The sequence below is a fragment of the Chelonoidis abingdonii genome, chromosome 2 (genome assembly GCF_003597395.2).
Source record: "Chelonoidis abingdonii isolate Lonesome George chromosome 2, CheloAbing_2.0, whole genome shotgun sequence".
Lineage (NCBI taxonomy): Eukaryota > Metazoa > Chordata > Testudines > Testudinidae > Chelonoidis > Chelonoidis abingdonii.
This window is the reverse complement of record NC_133770.1, coordinates 21,550,520-21,574,652: the sequence shown is the minus strand read 5'-3', so window position 1 is coordinate 21,574,652 and position 24,133 is coordinate 21,550,520. Positions and strand designations below refer to the sequence as shown.

General features: G+C 42.4%; 1 protein-coding gene across 3 annotated transcripts in view; it reads right to left on the bottom strand.

The window, feature by feature from the left end:
- The window catches only part of NOM1 (nucleolar protein with MIF4G domain 1), a 368,675-nt gene extending 345,272 nt beyond the window's left edge, over positions 1 to 23,403 (bottom strand). For all 3 annotated transcript variants that reach the window (XR_012655178.1, XM_032783877.2, XM_075062200.1), the window contains exons 1-8: positions 22,669 to 23,403; positions 21,742 to 21,866; positions 20,230 to 20,425; positions 17,095 to 17,418; positions 16,375 to 16,485; positions 15,028 to 15,195; positions 14,321 to 14,442; positions 6,680 to 6,812 (exon numbers count right to left, since the gene is read on the bottom strand). Coding sequence is in view for 2 of the 3 variants with exons in the window: in XM_032783877.2 (XP_032639768.1) it covers positions 6,680 to 6,812; positions 14,321 to 14,442; positions 15,028 to 15,195; positions 16,375 to 16,485; positions 17,095 to 17,418; positions 20,230 to 20,425; positions 21,742 to 21,866; positions 22,669 to 22,815 (1,326 nt within the window). In the remaining variant the exon portion in view is untranslated. The remainder of the gene's footprint in view (positions 1 to 6,679; positions 6,813 to 14,320; positions 14,443 to 15,027; positions 15,196 to 16,374; positions 16,486 to 17,094; positions 17,419 to 20,229; positions 20,426 to 21,741; positions 21,867 to 22,668) is intronic.
- Positions 23,404 to 24,133: the final 730 nt, after the last annotated feature.

Below are 24,133 nucleotides of genomic sequence, written 5' to 3'. Positions count from 1 at the left end.
AAGATGACCGTGGCTTTGTCCTGCTTGACTTTGTTTAGGTTAGGACCCTGTGGATCAGCGAGTGTGGGGGAAATGTGTATAGGCGATTCTTTACCCAGGAGATGAGAAAAGCATTCCACCAAAGAAGTGGCAACCCAAGCCTCCCCTTGAACAGAAATATGTGCATTTCTAAATCCGCTGTGGTGACAAAAAGATCTGCTTTTGGATATCCCCAGGTTAAAAATTGTTTGAGCACAGATTTGTTTAGTTCTCACTCATGATTTTGAGCGAAGCGCTTGCTGAAGTTGTTGGCTATGGTGTTTTGGAGACTGGATAGGTAGACTGGCGAGATCAGGATATCGTGGGCTATGCACCAGTCACGGCCTCTGCAGACAGGGAAAGGGCTCTCGCTACCCCATGTCAATTAATATAATACATACTGGCCTTATTTTCTCTCGTTATGTGAAATGATTGTCCTTGAATCACGGATAGGAAGTGCAGACAGGCATGTCTGACAGCTCTGTTCCAGAACACTGATGTGTAAGGTGGACTCTTGGACAGACCATCTGCCCTGGAAATTATAATCCTGAAAATGAGCTCCCCATTTGAGGAGGGACATGTCAGAAACTAAAATGTGAGTGGTTGGAGGGTGGTTGAAGGGGACTCCAGGGAATATGCTTTGTCTGAAGTCTTTCACCATTTGAGGGAAATCAGAATATGACAGAAAAAGAGTAGTTTGTTTAGACTGTCCCTGTTGGGTGTATAAACTGACCTGAACCAGGCTTGGAAGCAATGCAGGTGCAGTTGAGCATGAAGTATGAGAAAGAGTACACTCTGCCATGTGCCTGAGACGTTGCAGGCATGATCTGGCAGTGACTTGAGGACTGATCTGAACTTGTGCGATCAGTTGTGACAGTGCAAGAAACCTCTGGCAGATAACCTCTGGCTGTGGTGGCATCTAGAATGGCCCATATAAACTCTATCCTTTGTGCAGATAGGACAACATGAGGGATGACAACACGAATCTCAGCTGGAGATTGAGACTGACCACTGCTAATTAAGACACTGGTGTAAGAATGTCCCTGAGGAGCCAGTCGTTGAGGTAAAGGAAAAGAATTAACTTCCTCTGATGAAGTTATGCAACTGCCACAACTTCTGTGAACATTCTGGGAACAGTGGCTAACTCAAAGGGAAGGATTCAATACCAATATTATTAGAAATTTCTTGTGAGAAGAGTGTACTGTGAGATGAAAATACACATCCTGAAGGTCAAGGGTTGTAAAGTAGTAGATCTAGAGAAAGAACAATGTCACTATCTTGAATTTCTGTACCTTGACAAAGGGATTCAGCATCCACAGATCTAGAATTGGTCTCCATCCACCCTTCTTTTTTGAGAACCAAAAAGTATTTGGAATAAAGCCCTCTTGTGTTAAATGGAGTACATCAAAATTATAACCTCCAAGGCCCATCTGTTGGAGATAATCTGCATCCACGAGGTGTGAAAATGGGAGAGAGGCTCACCAAAAGGTAGAAAACTGAGTAAAGTAAGATGGTGCAGCAGCAGGTCTGGATGAGAGGATTGTTCATGGCTCTCAACTGAGGAGCCAAAAGGAACATTTGGCCATCGTCAGCTGCTAATCAAAGTTGCTGTAGCAGTTGAAAATTATCCTTTTGAAATGTGGATTTTTTTCTAGGTGGCTCTGGTGGTCTGTGAAAATGGAGAATTGGAAAGGGCATGATCTCTGCGCCATCTGAGATTGACTAAACCTCTTTTTATTTGCAGGCGTATATATACCCAGCAAATGAAGGATCACTCTGGAGTCCTTCAAGGCATGCAGCAAATCACCCGTAGTGTCACTGAATAACTTTAGACCACCAAAAACGAGGTCCTCTACTGTATTCTGGACTTCAGTCCTCAGGATTTCCCTGTGAAGCCATGATGCCCTGTAGCACAGATCCTGTGGATCCGTGACATATCCCAGCTTTTAAATAGAGCTGTAGAGGAACCCCCTTAGATTTGGGTCAGTTTCAGCCAGTCCTTTTAACAACCCATGCATTCCACCCCAGACAGTTACAGAACACAACACCTCATGTCTCTTGCTCTGCCCCAAGAGCAGATTTAACTCTTCTGCAACCAGTAGGTAACAATGCAAAGTATAGAGGGAAACTGATAATCATAATCTTAATAGTATTACAAAAATGCCTCACTTTGTCACACCCTATACACGATTACTGTTGTAGCAATGGAATGAGCTGCCCTATCACCTGAATCCTGAGAGATCTGCGGGATTGTTCTAGCCAAGGGCTGCCCTTCTGCAATGATGGCTTGAAATGGTTCTTTGTGCTTTTGCGGTAGATGTTCAATAAAAGAGCTAAACTTCATATAATTAATGTGATTGTATTTTTTCAGAATCTCCTGATAGTTAGCAGTTGGGAATTGTAGGGTCATAGAAGAGTAACTCTTGATCCCCAAAAGATCCAAGCACTTGTGGTCCTTGTTAAGGGATGTAGGCTTTCAATGATGTTGCCTATGATGCTCATTTATTCTAGTGATGGATGCAGAATTTGGTGTGGGGTGGGAAAAGAAAAACCTTTGAGCCCCTAGTTGGGACATAATACTTTTTATCTGGTCTTTTTGCAGGAGGTGGAGGGGTGGGAGGGAGGGCAGTAGTAGGAATCTGCCAAATGGACTTGGCATACTCTAACAGTTCTTCATTTATAGGAAGGACAGCCCATGCTGATGATGGTGTGTCCACAATGTCAAGTAATTGGTGTTGTCGCTCCTGCTCTTCTTCTAACTGGATCTGAAGGGTGTCTGTCACACTCTTCATCAGATCTTGAAACTTTGAAATCATCAGTATGGAATGGTGAGGAGGATGACAGCTTCATCTGGAGAGGAAGAAGTAATATTAGACTGTGGCTTAGCCTCCTCATCTGATCTACTTTCCTGGTCCTTGAATGTATCCTCCTGCCTTAAAGACTGCTGTGGAGGAACAGAAGGAGTTGGAGAATGTTGTCAAAGGATCTACATGAGCACTGAGCACTTCAGAAAACTCTTGGTGGTAAGTTGCCAAGGATCTCAGTATGTACACTGGGAGGATCACACAGGAGTGGAGGGGGCATGCAGGGTGGGATGTTTGGCAGGCTTTGATGGTAGAAGCCTGGAAATGTCCCTCAACGGTGCAGGTTCCAGATAGTCAACATAGTCAGATGGTCAGCGAGTTTCAGGAGTTTAAGCTTAAAGAGAAGGTTAAGGGATGACTTGATTACAGTCTATAAGTGTCTACATGGGGAACAAATAAAATGGGTGCTTAAATCAAACAGAGAAAGGTATAACATAATCCAATTGCTAGAAGCTAAAACTAGACAAATTCAGACTGGACACAAGGTGTAACTTTAACAGTGAGAGTAATTAATAATTAGAACAACTTGGTTGTGGTGGATTCTCCATCATTGACCATTTTTAAATCAAGATGGGATTTTTTCCCTAAAAGATGCTCTAGAAATTATTTTGGAGATATTCTCTGGCCTGTGTTATACAAGAGGTAAGACTAGATGATCAGAATGGCCCCTTCGGGCCTTGAAATCTACAAAGGAGTAACTGGTCATCTTTCAGAACACATTGGTATTGGCAAAAGGTGGGGTACCACAGATCATACTAGTTGTGGTACTGAGAGTCTCAAACTCAACAGAGGAGACTCATGCTCCTCGGAAATGAGCAAATTCTTTGTGAACCTGAACTCTTGCAGTACCAAGTGAGGTTACATTGAGACCTGGTGAGACCCAGACAGAGGTGTAAGGTACTGAGGGTTGTATTTACTGTTCTGGTACTTGCTCAGCTGATGATCTAGGTACCAGTGAGGCAGTGAAAGATGAAGAGTGCAATGCCTTCTTAGTAGAGTGCATAGATTTGGTAGTCTCTCACCCAAGTTTCAGCTTTGGTACAATGGAAGCGGACAAAGACTTAGGCATAGAGAATACCTCAGTATTGAGACCTCTGCAGACACTTTTGCAGAGTGGAGGGTCTCCGGCATGGTAAACCTTTCTGAGTGATCTTTCTGAGGAGACCTGGCACTCATCTTGGAGGAAGGTTCTTCAGATTCACCTGCAGATCTCTGCTTTACGGTCCTGAGAACAAGCAAACCACGGAAGCTGATGGGGCACTGTGGTGATTCAGAGGCACAGGCGCATTTGTGTGGTGAGGCGTTCCGAGCCCAGATCTGCTGCAGGACGAATGGAGCACTCCATCATAAGGAGCTGGAGCTTTTTCCTCTGTGTTTCTTCGAGCAGCTCTTGAAGCTAGTGCAAATTTTGCACTTAGATGGTACATGTGTATCCCTGAGGCAGCGGATACAGCACAAATGGCCATCAATCACTTCGGGTTCCCGGCAAGTTGGGCAATGTTTTGAAGCCTGGGGATCTACACATATCCCACAAAAGAGAATTCCTAAGGAAGGACCTTGCTGAGGACGAGGGGCAGGCAAACCCAAACCCAGCAAAAACAAAAAAGGAATTATGCCCCCCCCCCCCCCAAAAGAACAGGAACAAAATAAAATAAAATAACTAAAGAATAATAAAATAAAGTAACCAGAGATCTAAAATCGACCAGAAAAGTAGAAGCTGCACTTAGGTGGGCACAACAAATTGCTCCAGCTCAGGCTGAGGCAGAAGAAAAAGAACTGAAGGCAGTTCACCCGCACAGCCCTATATATCTTCAAGTATGGGACATGAAGATCCAAAGGGTGCATGTGTAAGCTGATTGGGCACTGCTACTGAAAAATCTTGGATTGAAGACTATGCACATCTCAAGTGCAAGTAGGGACACTACTCAAAGCAGCAGCAAACTTATGTTAGAAGTTGCTTTGTAGCTTGGAGATGATACAGGTAGTGTTTAACAATCACAGAATTAAAATATACATCTATATGTAAATCCAAAAGAAAAACCTGCAAGTGGTCTAATCACTTTACATAAAAGCCTACTGAAAATGAAGCACACTTAACATATACATTTTATTTTATTTTTTATTTTGTAAAAACACTATCAAACCTCTCATCTCTAACTCCTCCACCCCACAAGCAACATGTTTTAGAAGATACCAAAATAGACATGCTAACTGCAATACATAATTTATCCTGCTTACACAAATTCCATGGACAAATACCTGCTTAAGTCCTGTCTTAAATGGGGCTGTGTGTGGATCCAGGGGTCTTCTCCTAGTCCCTCAGGATACGAGCCTTCACTTTGATTTACATATATATTAGGGATTAGGTAGAAGATTTTAAGGCCCATTTTTTCTGACTATGATGTCCACAAAGGCAATACAAACTGCAGCAGTTACATATTTTGTTCATCTAGTTACATTTGATGCATTAAAGTATATCTCTAGGACTAAACTCTTGCAATACTATTACCTTTCATTAGTTAAACATACATTTTGGAACTTTATACATATAAAACAGGATATTTTGTTGAAAAAGAAAACATGCACAAAAATATTCATCATAGTGTTACTTTCTTCGTATGTTCTTTGTCAAAACACCAAAAGATTCTACTCTGTGTAACAGACCTTTGTAGTGACAGTTACTATTCATGTTTTTTTCCTTAAGAATAATAGCAATCTTGTAACTGCAGTAGAAAGACAGAGGCACCTCTGAATGGTTCAGTTTTTACAATCCTACCACTGAAAAGCAGCAGGGGTCTATTCTGGATGCAAGGGATTCTCTTTCAGGATATTTACACCTTCCTTTTCCATCACACAGTTTCCTTACTTTAGATCCTTCCCAAAGGCCCATTGTAACACACTGACCTATCCTTCTGGCAAGGGCATAGACACAGGTGGGCCACAGCCCACCCAATTAGCACCCAGTCCCACCCAAATCTGATTTAAAAAAGATTGAACCAGATTGCTAAGAGAGCAGCCTTTTAGAGGCAGCAGCAGCTTTACATATTGCTCTGCTCGACTCTGCTTCCCCATCAACACAAGCTCAAATTCTGCCCCGTCATCTAGTCACTGGTCCCCAATTGGCTCTCAGTTCCAAAACTATCAGCCAAATCAGGTTCTGGCCAGCCATTCACCCCCAATGTGGAGGGCACACCTCTGGCAATGGGAAGGAAGTAACCAGAGCTGAGTGGTGGGGGATGGAGACGGCGCTTGTGTTGATGGGGAATGGAGCAAAGCCCAGGACGGGGAACAGAAGGCCATGTGTCAGGTCGCAATGCCACTTATTGGCCTGACCACCTGTTGGTCACTCTCACAGGGGATGTGCTTCGGTTACAGGGGAAGGGCTCCCAAGCGGCTCTGCACTGGCAGAAGTGTAACCCGCCTTGCCCCCAGACATGGGGGGATGGGTGGCCTCAATCAAATATGCAACATAATAATATACAATGTAAATGATTTGCTGTGACGTCTGACCTTTGTTCACTGCCCACCACCACAAGTTGGGTCCCACCCAAATTTCCACTTCTAGCTATACCACTACCTTCTGGCCAGAAGTGGCTCAATAAGCTTCCTTAAGTGATGAGCTAGTCATCAGATTCTATTTATTTATAATAGTTGTGTAGGCCAAGAGACTGTTTCCGTGGTATTGTATGATGCAATAAATCTGTACAGCCAGAGTGACAAACCTCTAATAATAGAAATCCCAAAAGAATCTCAACTTCAACAGTACCACAACAAGGTAGGAACAGATCTTAGTTTACCTGAAATCTTCTATCGTATTCACAAAACTTGTTAGCCAAATATGCATAGAAGGGGTTATATGTCTTCTCCTGTAGGCAACAGTCAATGAGAACATGAACAATCTCTCTCTCTTGCTGATCTTTAAGTCCAAGCCTGCAATATCAATAACAGTAAAAAATAATGAATTGAGTTTAAACGAAATCTAACTGCCCTAAAGTAAGAGCCACTGGCAATTTTTCTAAACTAAGACTATTCTATTGCAACTGAAATGGAATCCTTAAAGGTTTAAATTGAAATAAGCTGTCAGCAGTATAGGCCAACCCAGTTTCGTTATGGAGAATAACACTATGTATGCGGCATGACAGAGTGACCCAAACAATCCTGGGCAAGAGGGGAATGACAGACATGTTATCAGTTTCCGTGCAGGAAAATGCAGGTGACATTCCATATTTGCACTTCCTGTCAGAAAGTGATAAGGACTGGCACTGCAATCATGGATAGCCAATCTGTCCTCCCATCTTCGGGAGGAGTCGTATTACTGTGGCAAGAGATGAGGCCTGGAGAATTGAGATGAACTGTACAGGGAAGAAGACAAGGAATGAGCTAAAAGCCTTGGGATCCCCATTCAAATTGGCTAATATTCTTTACTGTGATTTTGGGAGGAAATGGCTGCTTTCACATACATCTTTGGCAGGGTTAATGGGGACAGACAGGTACCCGGAGCCCTTAAGTTCTATGAAAAAGCTATGACTGAGAAAGAAAACCTCTTTAAAACCGTTTTTGGTTGATGATATAAACCTTTTTATCTCTTTGTCACCAAGTCAAATCTACTCCAGATAGTGACTGAAAATAGTGATTAGATGGTGGCTGGGTTATCTAAGTGAAGTGAGTTTGGTGGTTTCAGTCCAGTTCCTGATAGAAAACGTCTACTTTAAAAATACCAACAATAATTACAAAAACACAATCTGTACTTATTGGCACACTCGTTCGCTGCCTCAGCAGAAAGACCAATGACTGAACTGCCTTCTCACTTGTACAGCTGGCCCAACTAAAAGAGGATTCAGACACACTGGCACGGAACAGTACCTTGTGCTGCACCTGTTCTGCAATTAAATATGATTTAGTCCTGAGTGCTGTCAAACGTTTGGCAGCACTAAAACCAATTTAAAAGAAAAATGCTTAGTGTTATAATATAAAGAGTGTCAGTCACAAAAATTATTTGTATTGCTTTGAGATTGGACTTTCATCTGGCATTCATGTGGCTGAAATGTCCTGTCTGCTTAATTTTAGAATATAAGCTCCGCTGGGTCTCCCCTGTTTTATACAACACAGAGCAACCAAATTTTAGTTAGTAAGGATCTAAGTAATCTTAGATGGTTGTGTACTTCTCAGAAGATCAGCCACTGCATTTGTGCATACAAGGTTTACAATGAAAATACCATCACACAACCAAGATTAGAATTTAGGTTTATATAATTGTCATAAACAGATAGTAGGAGTTAATAGAACAGAAGTACTTTATATCTCTGTTGACTGTAAAGGGTTATCAAGTGTAGTAAGCCTGGCTGTCACCTGACCGGAGGACCAATCAGGGAACAGGATACTTTCAAATCTTGAGGGAGGGAAGTTTGTGTGTGTGCTGTTAGTTTTTGGTTGTTGCTCTCTCTGGGTTCTGAGAGTGACCAGACGTGCAACCAGGTTTCTCTCCAATACAGGCTCTTAATCAGTTAAAAGAGTGAGTACTAGGTAAGATAAGGCGAGTTAGCCTATGTTTGTTCTTATTTGCAAATGTGCATTTGCTGGAAGGAAGTTCAAAACCCTGTACAATCCATCTTAAATTTACAAAGAAATTTTTATCTGTTTTGCTCATCGTCAATACAAGCTGTTCTGCATAAATATGATTTCAGTCCTTTTGTTTTATGTCTAGGTGAGACCCACACGGGACTGGGTCTGGAATCCACCAGGGCGATTCTGGTGGGAGAAAGGAGAGGAAGGGAAGAGAAAGGTTAATTTCTTTTCTCGTGTGTAGGATTACTATTCTTCTCAGGGAGAAGTGAGAAGGAGGGCGGAAGGTGAATTGTTCCTCTCGTTTTTGTGACCTCAACGAGTTGACATGACTAAGTGACTTCCAGGGATAACCGGAGGGGAAGCCTGGAGAGGCCACGGTGGGGAAAGGTTTACTCCTGTGGTTAAGATCCACGAGGATCTCGGTCTTGGGTGCCACCAGGCAGTGTTTGGGGGATTAGAGTGTACCAGGCACTGGAATTCCTGGTTGGTGGCAGCGCTACAAGTACTAAGCTGGTAATTGAGCTTAGAGGAATTCATGCTGGTACCCCATCTTTTGGACGCTTATGTTTAGAGTGGGGAATTATATCAGGACAATAATACACATCTGGGTTGTTGTTTTTTAAAATCACCTGTTTATAGGAAGCTAAGACCTCAAGTTTGGTTGTCCAATGAGAAAGCACAATTGTCCCAATTTTCAGGCTGTGGTCTCATTCTCTCAAGTAAATGAAAATGAAATTTTGTCACTGCTCTGATTGTCTGAAATAATTTTTCTACATTCTGTTTGTTCTGTTTTGGGCTATTGGGACAGGGTTTCTCATTTTAATTCTCTTGTTAATGTGTCTGGCTCTTGGTTAGTCTTATATGTTTAGTATTGTGCTCATTTTCAAACATTTTAGAATGCCACTACCAGTACCAGTTTGAGAAAATCAGAACTGAGACTAGGTTTTCAATTGAAGTAAAAAGTCTGACACACAGATAATATAATGGATTTTGATACTCTGGTTTGATACGTAGTCTTGATCATACAGAACACTAATCTAGTCCTCACCTAATCCTACTAGATTTTGCTGTTCAGTAGTTTGTTAAAAGTGTATGTGTGCACACCCATTTGATATGGATTTCACGGATTTAAGCGTAATTTTAGAAGCAACCATTGATTCAGAGCACTCTTCTTTTCCGAACTCTTTAACTATGTTACCATTACCATTCATACATGGTCATGGTGTGCTAACAGCTGTAGCCCTGTGAATCTGCATTCCTATGTTTAGTGGCAGCTTGAAGCATACAGATCTGATTTTTCTGCTGTTTTGCCTTTGAAGACCTAGACATTTTTCCCCTTTCAAATATAAAAGCCAAGATGATCGTTCACTGCTGTAAGTTCCAGCACAAAACAGTTTAGCTTTTGTAAAGCCACAAACAACAAAAGATTCTCACCATAAAAAAGAGGTTTGAGTCGAAATGCTGATTAAGTCCACCATGAAATACATAATGCTCACAAATATGCATGTCTTGATCTCCTTACAGATAGGCACAATAGTAAGAGGCCAATACAGCTCTATCAGGAGCTCTTTAATGACATAGAAATCCTACAAAATGTGGAAACATGGCTAAATTGCTAAGGATGAGTACAAAAGAATAGCACAAACCCTTAGGGACAAATCAGAAAGGCTAAAACACAAAAAGAGTTACATCTAGCAAAGATGTAAAAAGGAAAAATAAGACGAGGGTCTTTAAATACATTAAGAGCAAGAGAAAGATGAAGGAAAGGGTAGGTCCTCTCCTTAGCAGGGAAAGAGAACTAATAATGGACAACATCAAGGCTGAGGTTTTAATACCTATTTTGCTTCAGTCTTCTTTAAAAGGTTATTTGTGACCAGATACTTAACACAATTAATATCAACAACAAGGGGTGGTGGTGGGAGGAATGCAAGCCAAAATAGTGAAAGAACAGGCTAAAGAGTATTTGGATAAGTTAGATACGTTCAAGTCAGCAGGGCCTGATGAAATTCACCCTAGAGTACTTAAGGAACTAGCTGTAGTAATATCGGAACTGTTACCAATTACCTTTGAGAACTCATGAAGAACAGGTGTAGTCCCAGAGAACTGAAGAAGAGCAAACGTACCTATCTTTAAAAAGGGGAACAAAGAGGACCCATGGAATTATAGCCTAGTCAGACTGACTTCAATACCTAGAAAAATACTGGAAAAAACTACTCAAAAATCAATTTGTAAGCACCTAAAGAACAACAGGGTTATAAGGAACAATCCGTACCCTGTGTTCACCCCTTTTATAGAATTATGATAAAGCTTGTAACAAAGCATTCTTTGTGAGGTATCATTGGAAAACTCATCATTTGCTGATCATTATTATCCTGGTAAAATAGGTGGGCCTACATTGTATGTAAAGATATAAAATTCTACTGTCGGAAATTACTAACATACGTTCCAAATCTGGAGAGCAGTAACAAAGTAGTTCCCCAGAAACAAAAGGCTAGCTGACACCTCAGCCAAGTGTCAACAAAATCATTCTTTGGCAGGAAAGAGGGTGTGGACAAAAAAAAAAATTCTACATCTTGACAAAAACAGCTTGGGATTCCTGTCTACACAGACGTTCTGTCTCCTGAGCCTCAGCTGGAGATGATTCTTGAAGAGAAAAAACTGTAAGAAGGGAGAGCCAAATGCCCCAAATTACTCCTTTCTTTCTCTCTACCCAAGGCATCCACAACATCTGAAGAACAAAAGAAAAGAAAGAAACATCTGAAGAACAAAAGGACTAAGGGAGGACCCATGACTGAAAGTAATTCAGCCAGTAAGATTACTGAAGCATGTCGTGAGAGAGACCTTTGCTTTGAATTCACTTAGCTTGTTAAGTTAGGCAATAGTTGTATTTTACTTTTATTTTCTTATAACCAGTTCTGACTTTTTGCCTCATTACTTTTAGTCACTTAAAATCTATCTTTTGTAGTTGATAAATTTGTTTTATTGTTTGATCTAAACCAGTATATTTGAATTCAAGTGTTTAGGAAATGCCATTTTCGGAAAACAGGATTTGTGCATATCATTTTCTAATAATAAAATGACAGACTTTATATGAGCTTGTATTATCCAGTAGAGAGCTGGGCAAGACAAGACGCACATTACTGCTGGAAAGTCTGGGACTCGGAATTTGATGGTGTTGCTCTGTAGTGTAATTCATCGGTGCCTGGCTATAAAATTCATACAGTCTAACAGAGTGATTTACATGCTTGAGGCTGGGTGTGAGCAGACAAGCAGTAGTAGCTCTCACAGTGAAGCAGTGTAAAAGGCACCCCAGGTTGGAGAATTGAGGTGGGACAGCTGTTCAGTAGTCCAGATTATACCCTAGATAATGTCACAGAGACCACATGGATTTGTCAACAACAAATCATGCTAAACCAATCTAATGTCTTTCTTTAACAGCATTACTGGCCCAGTCCTACATCACATTCTCATAGGGAGATGTGGTCCATATGAAATTACTGTAAGATGGATACACAACTGATTGAAAAAACATACACAAAAAGTAGTTATCAATGGTTCGCTGTCAAACCGTGAGGACGTATCTAGTGTGGTCCTGCAGGGCTCTGTCCTGCCTCCAGTACTATTCAACATTTTCATTAATGTCTTGGATAATGTGGCGGATAATATGCTAGCTCTGTGGAGGACAGGATGAGAAATCAAAATGAACTTGACAAATTGGAGAACTGGTCTGAAATCAACAAGATGAAATTCAAAAAAGACAACTACTTCACTAAGGAAGAAAATCAAATCATACAACTACAAAATGGGGAATAACTGGCTGGGCAGAGGTACTGTAGAAAAGGATCTAGGAGTTATAGCAGATCACAGAATGAATGAGAGTCAACGATGTGATGCAGCTGCAAAAAAGGCTAATATCATTCTGGGGTGCATTAACACAACTGGAGTATGTAAGACAGGAGAAGTAATTGTCCTGCTCTTCTTAGTACTGGTGAGGCCTCAGCTGAAGTACTGTATCCAGTTTTGGGGCCACACTTTAAGAAACTGGACAAATTGGAGAGCAACCAAAATGATAACCTTTCCTCACAGGTCATGTTTTTAAAAAAACTGGGCATGTTAAGTCTTGAGAAAAGAAGACTGAGAGGGGACCTGATGACAGTCTTCAAGTGTGTTAAAGGCTGTTATAAAGAGGACAGTGATCAATAGCTCTCCATGTTCACTTAGGACAATAAGTAATGGGCTTAATCTGCAGCAAGGAAGACTTAGGTTAGACAGTAGGAAAAACTTTCTAATGATAACATAGTTAAACACTGGAATAGACTTCCAAGAAAGGCTGTGGAATCCCCATCACTGAAAGTTTTTAAGAAGAGGTCAAACAAACGTCATTCAGGGATGGTCTAGACATGCTTGGGTTTGCCTCAGTGCCGGGGGCTTAACTAGAAGACCTCTCAAAGTCCCTTTCACCCCTATATTTCTGTGATTCCACCACAGAAACCTAGATATTGCTGAAGTAGCTCACAGTTAACAGCAGCAAAAGCTTGAGATTAACTCCCAAAAGGCATTTGCAAATAGTGAAACATATTTGAAAAATTTTGAAAACATATTTCAAAATAAATTGAAACTTTTAAAAGACAAGGATGGTCTTTTTCAATATTCAGAACTACAAGACTAAAGTTGTGGTTAATGCAGTGCACAACAACATGATACTTTATCTAACTGGTGCGCAGGCCAAGTTTGAACAGCCTATATTCACTGCTGCTTCACCTAAATTCTGGCCAGAAAGTTTCTGAGTCCTTTTACAGTAAAAGCCATGTTATCCTGCACCGGTTAGGCAAAAATTCCAGATAACTAAGGGGGCTGGGGCATGGGAGAGGGTGTGGGTCACAGGCTCTGGGAGGGAGTTTGGGTGCGGAAGGGGGCTCAGGGCAGGGGCATAGGAGAGGTTTTGGGGTGCTGGATCCAGGCAGTGCTCCCCGCATGCGGCTCCCCGCAAGTGGCGACATGTCCCTGCTGCTCCTAGGCAGAGGTGCAGCTAGGTGGCTCTGTGCGTTGTCCCCATCCCGCCCAAGCGCTAGCTCTGCAGCTCCCATTGGCCGGGGTCTGTGGCCAATGGGAGCTGTGGGGCAGCACCTGCAGGTGGAGGCAGCGCACAGAGCTGCTCGGCGACGCCTCCACCTAGGCATTAGGGACAGGTTGCTGCTTGTGAGGAGCCGCTAAGGTGAGCGCTGCCCGGATCTGGCACCCCAAAATGCCGGTTTCTAGAGTTTTCCGGTTTATAAAGTGCTGGAAAACCTTGAGTATCACAATTCCTAAAAAAGTTTTAATTCTCTATGTGACACCATCAGCAAGTCTATGTCAACTTCACAAATCTGTCGTACACCCATTGTTGTCTAGCTGATGGATCTGTCAGTGGCTCCATCAGCTAGCACAATAATAAGCACAGCTTTCTGTATAGATTTCTCAGACACTTCCATAAGGGACTGACTGACAAGGAAATTTAGATTTCTACAATTCTGGAAAACAAGTTTATGTTTATCATAATCATTATTTTAGCATATTCTTCTATGCCACATCCTTTCTGATTACCTGGCCCAGAGGCTTCAGTTGGTATTAACACATACCTCTGGGGAAAAAAAACACAACAACCCACTCCTTACTCCTGAGTCACGTCAGTTTTCTTTGCTCCAGTCTCACTTTGTCTCTCTGGGCACCCTCCCATCTGACGAGACTAGCAGTTCTATGCTGCTCTGCCTGATGTCACTTACCCTGCGCACAACTTCCCCTGCTCTCCCTGACTGGCAAGGAGGCAACATGAAAAGTTTCCAGCCCAGATAGCACTTCTATTTGTCCCTAGGTTTCAACTGGTGTGTACTTACTTCAAAAGTTTTTCAAATGCATCCAAAAAGTCTTCACTACTCATCAAGACACAAAATATATTTCTCCTGATGTCCGTGTTCATTCTCTGCTTACGAGCAAGCTCCAACATCTTTGAACTCATCTGAAAAGAAACGTATTTTTAAAGAAACATTTACTAACTATGCATTTTATTTTGCACTTGCTATAGGAAACCTATTTCAGTGAAACTTTTCTGATATGATTATATATACATACCTTGAATTAGTTGTGAAGCAACAGTCCAAAGACCAAGTGCCCTTACCAATGGAGATGAACATAAGGAGTATTAGGATTTGGCCTCCAAGCAGTGAGATCAGATAACTGACCAGTGAAACTGGACTGAAAGTGATGAAACGAGTAGTCCTTCTCTAAGAGGCCATGCCCTTCTCACCATATTTCTATGCACTTTTAACACTTCAACCACATGATTTCTAGGGGAACAGCTAGCTCTACCTATAAGACTTCAGACTGTGGAATCCATTTCCAATTTGAGTTCGCCTTTTCCATTTCACCTGACAATATACCACAAAATCTTTTACAAATCCACAAGGTGGAAAAGAGAATTTCAGGGCCAGGACAAGCGTAAGTCCAAATACTAGCCACAGTATCACAAAGATATTTGTTCATATTTCTCAAAGACAAAATTGCCTTGGCTCTTTCAATGATTAATAACTGTCTTCATATTTACCTTTCCCACAGGCAGTTTGTGCTGAGTCTCGCTGCTAGTACTATCAATCATTGGTGCTCCGCTCCAAGATGACCCTACTATCCACCAACGGCCAATCTGGTCAGCACTGAGGAGAGATTCCAATGACACACGAAGTTGAGTCTCTCTTCCAGAGCCACCGTTATGAACCTTTTATAACAATAAAAAGTTTTCAGTTCTAAAGAGCCTTTTTTCCTAACAAAAGTTTTAGATCATGGCATAATTTAACAAGTTTCCCGACTATGCTCTCAGACATTTCTCCCCACAACCCCTCTCCAAACAAAATCTGCCAAAATCAACATACTTGTCATTTATTTTGATTTACAAAACAAGAGAGTGCCTAAACCCAGTAGCTCTTGAAATTTTTCAAAAAAGATTTCCAACCAAACAGACAAATCCGACAGGTTATCTCCATCACCCAACTCAACACCTTCGTTCAAATTCTAATTTGGAGTTGCAAGTTCAAAATAAACTGTAATGTCCTATTTTCTAATGGACATTTTTGTTCACATAAAATCACCAAAAGTTTTGGTACAGTTAATACTTGATCAAGAAAGGAGTGTAAGGGAAGAGATGTTACACGTGCACTAGCAGAGCTGTGTAAAAAGGTTCTACAGCACCTGCTTGCAACATGTCTCTAGCCTACTGTATTAAATTCCTGACTTGTGTGTACTGTATTTACACAAATTTCAGGAAAAAAAGCCCAACGGTGAACCAGAAGAGTGGCATAATGGTGTAAGCCTGAGATCTGAGATACATGAACTCTCTAGAACCAAACTAAAATCCTGAGGAGGGTGGCAGCTTCTCAATCTACAGAGGTACATATTTTACTTGTGGGGTTTTTCCAGGTAAGATCTTAAAAATTAATGGCCTGATTCTTATAAATGCTGAGCATTCACAAATCCTGCTGAAGTCAATGGGAGTTGCAGGAACTCAACACCAGGGATGATATCTTGGTCTCCTCTGCACAAACATCAAAAGATCCCACAAGCACAGGGATTTGTCTCAGTGTCCTTGGATAAAAAATGTCTTCTTTCTCTAAATGTTTTGCAGTGTGTTGGGCACTGACTAACATCCAGAGATGGCTGCATTTCAGTGGTGTTCTCTGTATACAGTCTGTAAAGTCATTTGGAATTCTTGGGGACAAAAAGCACTTTTCACAATGTATCGTTCAACCTGCACTGTTACACAAATTCCAAAATAATATTAGCAGGTCATCTGGTCTACACTATATTACTAGTAGCTTAAAAAAGGATCTTGCAATTACTTCCAAAAGTAAGATTTAGGAAAAGTAACAGCGCCCAATAACATACTAAAAAACGTTTTTACCAGCGTTCTCTGCAGCTTGCGCAGCTTTTCAACTGGCTCAGGGTCATACCCTGGGATTTTCCGCATGTCATTGTTTTTTAGTGCCAGCATAGTCTCTAGCATAAAGCGAATCTACGGGTAAAAGAAACAACATTTTTCCAGCATGTCTGCCAAACTGTTATTTAACAAGTGGAAAATTTATCTTGAATGTATTACTGCACATGCATAAACATCTCACCTAGCGATGCATTCTGGAATCCAGATTATGACATCACAAATAAAGAATACTAGCTAAAAAACAATATTCATTTTAACTTCCACTACACGTATTTGTACTGAGTTAAGATTTAAATCTAATTTGGCTAACCAATACCTCAGCTGTTGAATTATTTTAGACTTTTAAGTGTACAAATTATATTATTCCAAGAAGTAGATGCATCATCAGCTGCATAACACACAAAGCAGACAGCTATTTCAGGGCATATTGGTGTCCATTCTCTGAAAACAAACTTCTAAGAGCACATTATTTTCTATATGTTAAGTAAGCTAATGCAACAATAATCTAATTGGATGCTAATACTATTTTAAGGTCTAATCAGACTATCGCGTGAAACAATTTTAGTAGATAAACTAATACAAAAATTAAACAATTTGGCCAATTAACAGGTTTAACCAAGTCCCTGATTAATTCTGTTTATGCTGGGAAGTTTGTGCCCAAATGTTTCCAAAATGCAAACGTACCCTAGACTGGTCCTGAAATTTCTTCCCCACTGCATTTGCTTTGTTCTGGGCCTCACTAATCAGATCCTTCAGGGCCAAAGCATCATCTTTTCTCAAGGAAAAGCCCACATTTTTCAGAAGGAGCAGAATCAGTTCAATGTCCTTTTCTGTAAAAGTGCTAACAAGTCTCTTGAGAATATCAAAGATCAGCAGCGAATGCACTACGTGAAAGTTATACAGATGGCCAATCAAAGCAAACAGGTTATCGCATTCTTTCCCTTCAGCGTCACTTTTATAGAATTCATCAAATTTCCTCACAACAGCTTCCAAAAAGTGAGCACCAACCTGGCAACAGTTGTATGAAAAGAAAAAAATATTAGAAAGCAATTAAGCATTTTGCATATGTGGATTTCCCCCCCCCTCGATTTTACATGCAAAAAGCAATGAGAAACAAGCAAACAAAAAATTAGCTTATAGGAAAACGGTTGTTCCCATCAGCCAACATTGATACTCTATATTTAAATATTCCAAAGGACTCTAAGCTATCAGTTCCATACATAGTTTTTAAGAACCATACTATTTGCCTTGTGTCCATTTCACTTTACTTGATATTATATATTTACACATATAATCCAGTTATCTTTTTATACCTTTATTTGGTAGTAAAAGCAGGTTTGATGAAATCAAGCTAATGACTTACTAAAAAGATTTGTTTAAATAACAAAAACTGGAAACATTTCTCACTGCAACATAGATTGTCATACTGCCAGCTGCCAGAGAATGCTACCCATTATTACTTTCAGTTCAGGCTACGTTTTAGTCATGGGTATTTTTAGTAAAAGTTACAGGGAGTGAACAAAAATTCACGGCCCGTGATCTGCGCCTCCTCCCCCCAGCAGCAGCAGCAGCAGCAGCAGAATTTGGGTATGGAAGGGGGTTGGGGCCCGGTATGAGGTGAGACAGGCTCTGGGCAGCGCTTACCTGGGTGACTCCCTGGAAGTGGCAACATCCTCCTCGCTCACCTGCTAGGTGAAGCTGTGGATAGGCAGCTCTGCAAGGTGCCTCCGCCTGCAGGCACTACCCCAATGGGAGCTGTGGGGATAGTGCCTGCAGGCAGAGGCAGCGCCTCCATCTAGGAGCTGAGCGAGGGGGGTGTCACCATTTCCAGGGAGCTGCAACGTAAGCACTGCCCAAAGCCTGCCTCACCCCATCCCCCAACCCCTTGCCCCGTCCCAAACCCTGCTGCTGGGGGGGGGAGGGGAAGGGGAAGTGGAGGGAGAGGGAGGGAGGCGAGTTACGCAATTAAAAAACTGTTATTATGTTAATGTTGCAGTTAAAATCAGTCAGGAAATGTGTAAAAGTTATGGTTCCAACAGCAATGCTGACTTGGTTGCATTACACTTCCAGAATGGTTTAAGGCGTACATTTTATGGCACACTAATGTGTCAAGCTGCATGTTCAATAAGAACGAACAGGAGTATTACGTATATGTTGCATAGCCATATAAACATTGCTACAGGACCTTAACTTTTGCATTTTCTGAATCAATTTTAACTGTAACCTTAATGTTACCTTATCACAGTTTTGTGCATTTAATATCCTGTATCTTTTTCGAAGAACAAACTTGAGTGCTTAATAATGAATTTAAGTAATCCCAATTAGATTCTGAAATCTACATTACAACTAAGTCAATGGTATATGTGAGAGTCTAGAAACTGGCTGACTACATTTAATAGTTTTAAACTTATAAAAAGATGGGGGTTACTATTAAAACAGTACCAAAATTTTCAAGTCAAATGTGGGGTAAGAACCACTCTTTAAAGCAGGTGTAGGTAACCTATGGCATGCATGCCGAAGGCGGCACACGAGCTGATTTTCAGTGGCATTCACACTGCCTGGGTTCTAGCCACTGATCTGGGGGGCTCTGCATGTTAATTTAATTTTAAAGGAAGCTTCTTAAACATTTAAAAAACCTTATTTACTTTACATACAACAACCATTTACTTATATATTATAGACTTACAGAAAGAGATCTTCTAAAAACATTAAAATGTATTACTGGCACGCGAAACCTTAAATTAGAGTGAATAAATGAAGACTCCACACACCACTTTTGAAAGGTTGCCGATCCCTGCTTTAAAGCAACAAAAGGAGTAAAAATAAATGTACCATAATGCAAATGTTGCCCATAGAAAAGTTAACATGGTTGTGCCCCTCTGATATTTAGTTTGGTTTTAAAAACAGCTAATACAGAAATATTTCCACCTCATCGAGGTCAACACATTACAGATGCAAGAACTACTTGAATATATCTTTTATATGGGTTCTTTTAATTATGTTTCTGCATTACAGTATCAGAATAAAGCTTTATGGGAACAGCATCTTGAAACAGCTCATTGTCTCTTGGCACAAGCTGCAGTGAAATTATCTAAACTCCTGTAATAACTTCCCTTTGACATTACCTGTTCCAACATGTCCTTCCTAATTTTATTTTCACCTGATATTGTCAAGCCTACAACCCTCAAAAGGTTGCTTGATGTGTGTCAAATGCTCTGATCCAGCAAACACTTATAGCTGCAAGCCACCCCACTGACTTCAGTGGACTATTTACATGCATGCAAAAGTGTATGTAGGATCGGGCTTTAGTGGGGCTCCTCAGATGCAGGTGGATTTTTTACTCCACAATGGTTTTAATGAATTCTATAGTTGGATATATAAGACTCAAGAATGATGTTCTAAAGTAGCCATAGAACAAGACTGGATAATTGTAACTAAAGATGGGAAAAACAGTAGCTTTAAGAAATTTTTCAACACTACACATAGATAGATGGAAGTAGGAATATAAGGCACTAATGGTCTCAATGAGATAAGTTAAGCTTTACAAAGGTGATCAAGCATTTACAAAAGTAAATACTCATTCAGATGCAGTAACAAGTGTAAGTGCTTGTCACTTGTGAGAGCCTGCCTACTAAATCATAACTGCAACCACAAGTCAGCCCAGATTGCCATATAATGAGGTATAATTTCAGTGATACCATATACTTACTTTTTAACAATTTCAGACACCACATATTCAAAAAAGAACCTGGATAAAGCACCATAGAAAGTGTTGTGCAACATGATTAGAAAATAAAACAAGCCCAGGTAAAAAGTTACCTCAATTCCCACTGTATGATGAAGAATGCTGACCAAAAGGACATGCTCCATCATCAATCTAACTGGCATCACGGCTGCAGTAACACAAGCATTCATAAGAACATCTGTTAGAGTTTCATTCATGTCCTTTCTACTGTTAGTCATGTATAGTTCTTCCAACTGTCCACTTATGGAGGCCAAATTTGGTTCACTCAACCTATTGGGAAATAAAATTAAGTGTTTGCTTTAGCTTTCCATTTCTTCTTACTCAGTACATACTCTCACTTTTTTATAAAATTTAATATTGCTTTTAATCCAAAACAACAAGTTTTTATTTTTAATCTTTTATTCAACTAGTAGCTCAAAAAGAAAAGGACAAATATTTGAAACAGATTTTGGATCTTTCCTGTTCATCAAAATAATTCAGACACACAAATATTTAGTTCACATCTTCTTAGGAGATATTGTATATAAAAATGAAGTAGTGTATTCGCAAAGAGTTGATGAAGTACTCAGTGCCTGCTGAGCAGTGAGGTGCAAAAGACCATAACCAAAAGCACTCAGTGTAATCCAAAGGCACTCAGAGTCATGTTTGTAATTTATTCAGTGTAGTTATAATGAATTCTTATTCTGCATACCAATGGACCATAGCCTGCATAACAGTCTGAGACCCACTGGCACATACTAAAATTAATGTCAACTGAATGTTTTTATATAAAAGCCACAAATAAATATATGGTAATGTGCAATTATTACTGTAAACCTATTCTTCAATAGTATAAGATACATACTTCAGGGGCGGCTCCAGGCCCCAGCATGCCAAGCGCGTGCTTGGGGCGGCAAGCCGTGGGGGGCGCTCTGCCAGTCGCCGTGAGGGCGGCAGGCAGGCTGCTTCAGCGGCTTGCCTGCGAAGGGTCCGCTGGTCCCGTGGCTTCGGTGGACCTCCTGCAGGAGTGCCTGCGGAGGGTCTGCTGGTCCCGCGGCTTCGGACCCATCCGCCAAAGCCGTGGGACCAGCGGACCGTCCGCAGGCAAGCCACTGAAGGCAGCCTGCCTGCCATGCTTGGGGCAGCAAAATCCTTAGAGCCGCCCCGACACACTTCTCCTGAGATTCAGGGCTCAGCAGTTTTAAAAGTACTTTTTTTTTTTAATGCTCTGACTTCTTTCATGTGCAGATTGTACAAATTAAGGGCCTGATTCTACAATTTTTTTTTTTTCCAACCACGCATAGTCCCACTGGTGTCCATGGAATTATGTTTGGCCTACAACATCTAATAATGTTTGTGGAATTCAACTCAAAGTTTTAAATTCACTTATTGATTAATACATATCTTCTTCAATAGATTTTTCAACTTCTATAAATGTACTTTCTCCAAAATAATTGAGAATAAAAAGATACTGTCAAAGATGGCATCCACAAAATTTTACTTTTATTTAAAAAAATCGGTTTGCAAGAAATAAGTCATATCCACTCCCCTCTTTGGCTTGAGCAGTGGCTGCTGTAAACAGAGCCTAATAATCAAACAACTTTCACCTGTTAATTAGTCCTTTCACTGTTTTCTTCAGTCTTCCCAGTTCTTCTCTCTTTTTGTCATCCATTGTCTCATCAACTCTTCTCACTGGAGGGGGGACATACTTCATAGCTCTATGGCAAAGACTCTTATCAAAAGAGAAAAGCAAGAAAATAAGGCAGTATGTTATAAAAAAATCTTATTTAAAAATAAATTTGTATTCACTTGAAAATATCTTTTAATTAAGTATAAGAAATGGTTTTATTAAGTATACCATAGGTTTATTTCTAATCACTATTAAGCATTTTTAATTGTAATGCAACACTCATAGTAGAAAATTATGCTAAAGGAGCTAACCTGAACAGCATCCAAAAAAGAAACATGCAACAGCTTATCCTTAGGATCAATTCAAATTAAGGTCCAAATTCTCCAAGTTATTCAAGTGCACAACTCCCATAAAACTCAACGGGAATTATGCAAGCCTTCCAAAAAGTGTGCTTGGCCCCAAATGTACCATCTGTCTTCACAGATGCACAATTCAATACTGTATCTGATACATCCTCTATCAGGGATGGGATAAATGGTCTGATAGGTCTTTTCCATTGCTAGCTACTGTAGTCCTACTGGCACGCTGAAACAATGACAGCAAAATCATAACAAGAACCTCCATGTACATTTCAAGATTTACCAATGTTCATGCTGCAGGGCATCACCCCATCCCCACAGCATCAGGATATTTTACCCTGTAATACATAGCATAAAATTGTCCCCAATTCACCAGTCTAACCTGGCTTTTTGGCTCTGTGACAAGACTGAACATAGCATGTCTTGGCCAGGGCAATTTCCAATCCCTTACAAAACTCAGATCTGAAGTGAAACTTCATGTGATGGATGCAAAATTGTATTTGAAAAGCATGAAGCTATTTGATGCAAAACCTGCCCTAACGTACCTTCTCTTCTCTGGAGGTCTTGGCTTTACAGGGTTTATGGTCGCCACCATCTTCTGAGGACATGGGCAACTTTCTGCTTACTTTCCGCTCATCCTCCCAGTTTCCTTCCATATCTGTCTCCTCTGAAGTTTCTAAAGTGTCCTCCATCCTCCCCTCCTCTTCTTCCTCCTCCCCATCTAGCTCCCCCTCCTGATCATCATCTAGGGACTCCAGATCCAGATCCTCCTTATCAACTTCATCCTTCCCCTCATCCTGATCTAGGCGCTCCTCATCAGCCGCCTCCTCCTTCTCCTCGCCGCTCTCCTCATACAGGCCAGAGAGGGTGGCCTCGGGCTCCAGCGCCCCCAGCACGTAGCCCAGCCCGTCCCGGGCGAAGCTCTGCGGCACGGAGGAGGCGCCCGCCTTCCTGCGCTTGCTGAGCCCCAGGCGCCGCTCCAGCCGCCTGATCTCCTTCTCCTCCTCCTCGTTGGCCGCCAGCAAGGCCCGTTTCCGCGCAGAGGCCGCAGCAGCGGCGCTAGGGCCCTTCTGGGGGAGCCGCTTCGCTTCCTCGCGGGGGCGCTGCTGGCGCTGGGGTCTCGAGGGCGGCGAGGCCGGGACCGCGACGGGGAGGGGGCATCGCTCCACACCCCGCGCCTGCTCGCCCCGGCCAGCCCCTGGCTCGCCCGGCTCCAGCAACTGGCGTTCGCCCGGCTCCACGCGGCGGCGGCGGCTTCGCTTCAGCCCTGCGCTTCTCCTTTCTCCGGCCGGGCCCACGGTCACGCTCCGCACCGCCTGGGCGCCGCCATCTCGGCTAGGCAGCCGCCAGCCCCTTCCGGCCCGCTGGGCCGCGGCCTGGGGCGGCAGCGCCATCTGCTGGGGCGGCACGGCGGGCCTGTAGCAAGGGACTCGTAGCCCTTAGCACGGCGGCCCCTGCCGCCCGCGTCATGCTCCCCACGGCCGGGCCCACGGTCACGCTCCGCACCGCCTGGGCGCCGCCATCTCGGCTAGGCAGCCGCCAGCCCCTTCCGGCCCGCTGGGCCGCGGCCTGGGGCGGCAGCGCCATCTGCTGGGGCGGCACGGCGGGCCTGTAGCAAGGGACTCGTAGCCCTTAGCACGGCGGCGGGAGCAGGCCGCGCAGCGAGCATCTAGCGGAGGAGGCCCGGTGGCCCTTTTGTCCCTGCCCCGCATCGCCCTCCAGGCCGCCACCCGCTGCTCCCCGGGACCGTCTCCAGGCCGAGGGCCGCCATAGCTTGGCCTTGGGAGCTCCCTGCCCTGCTTACGCCCAGGGCTGAAGAATCTGGAGGCCTGTGACCTGGTACTAGGGATCCAGTCCGCCTGTGGTAGCCCACGTGAATCCCTCCGCGCCCCCATCTCTACACAGGCCAGGCATCTTCCACTGATCTGCCCCTGGGGTCCTGCCTACAGCGAGCACAGCATCTCCCTATGGCACCCGGAGTCTGGGACACCAACGGGGTTGTACTTCCTT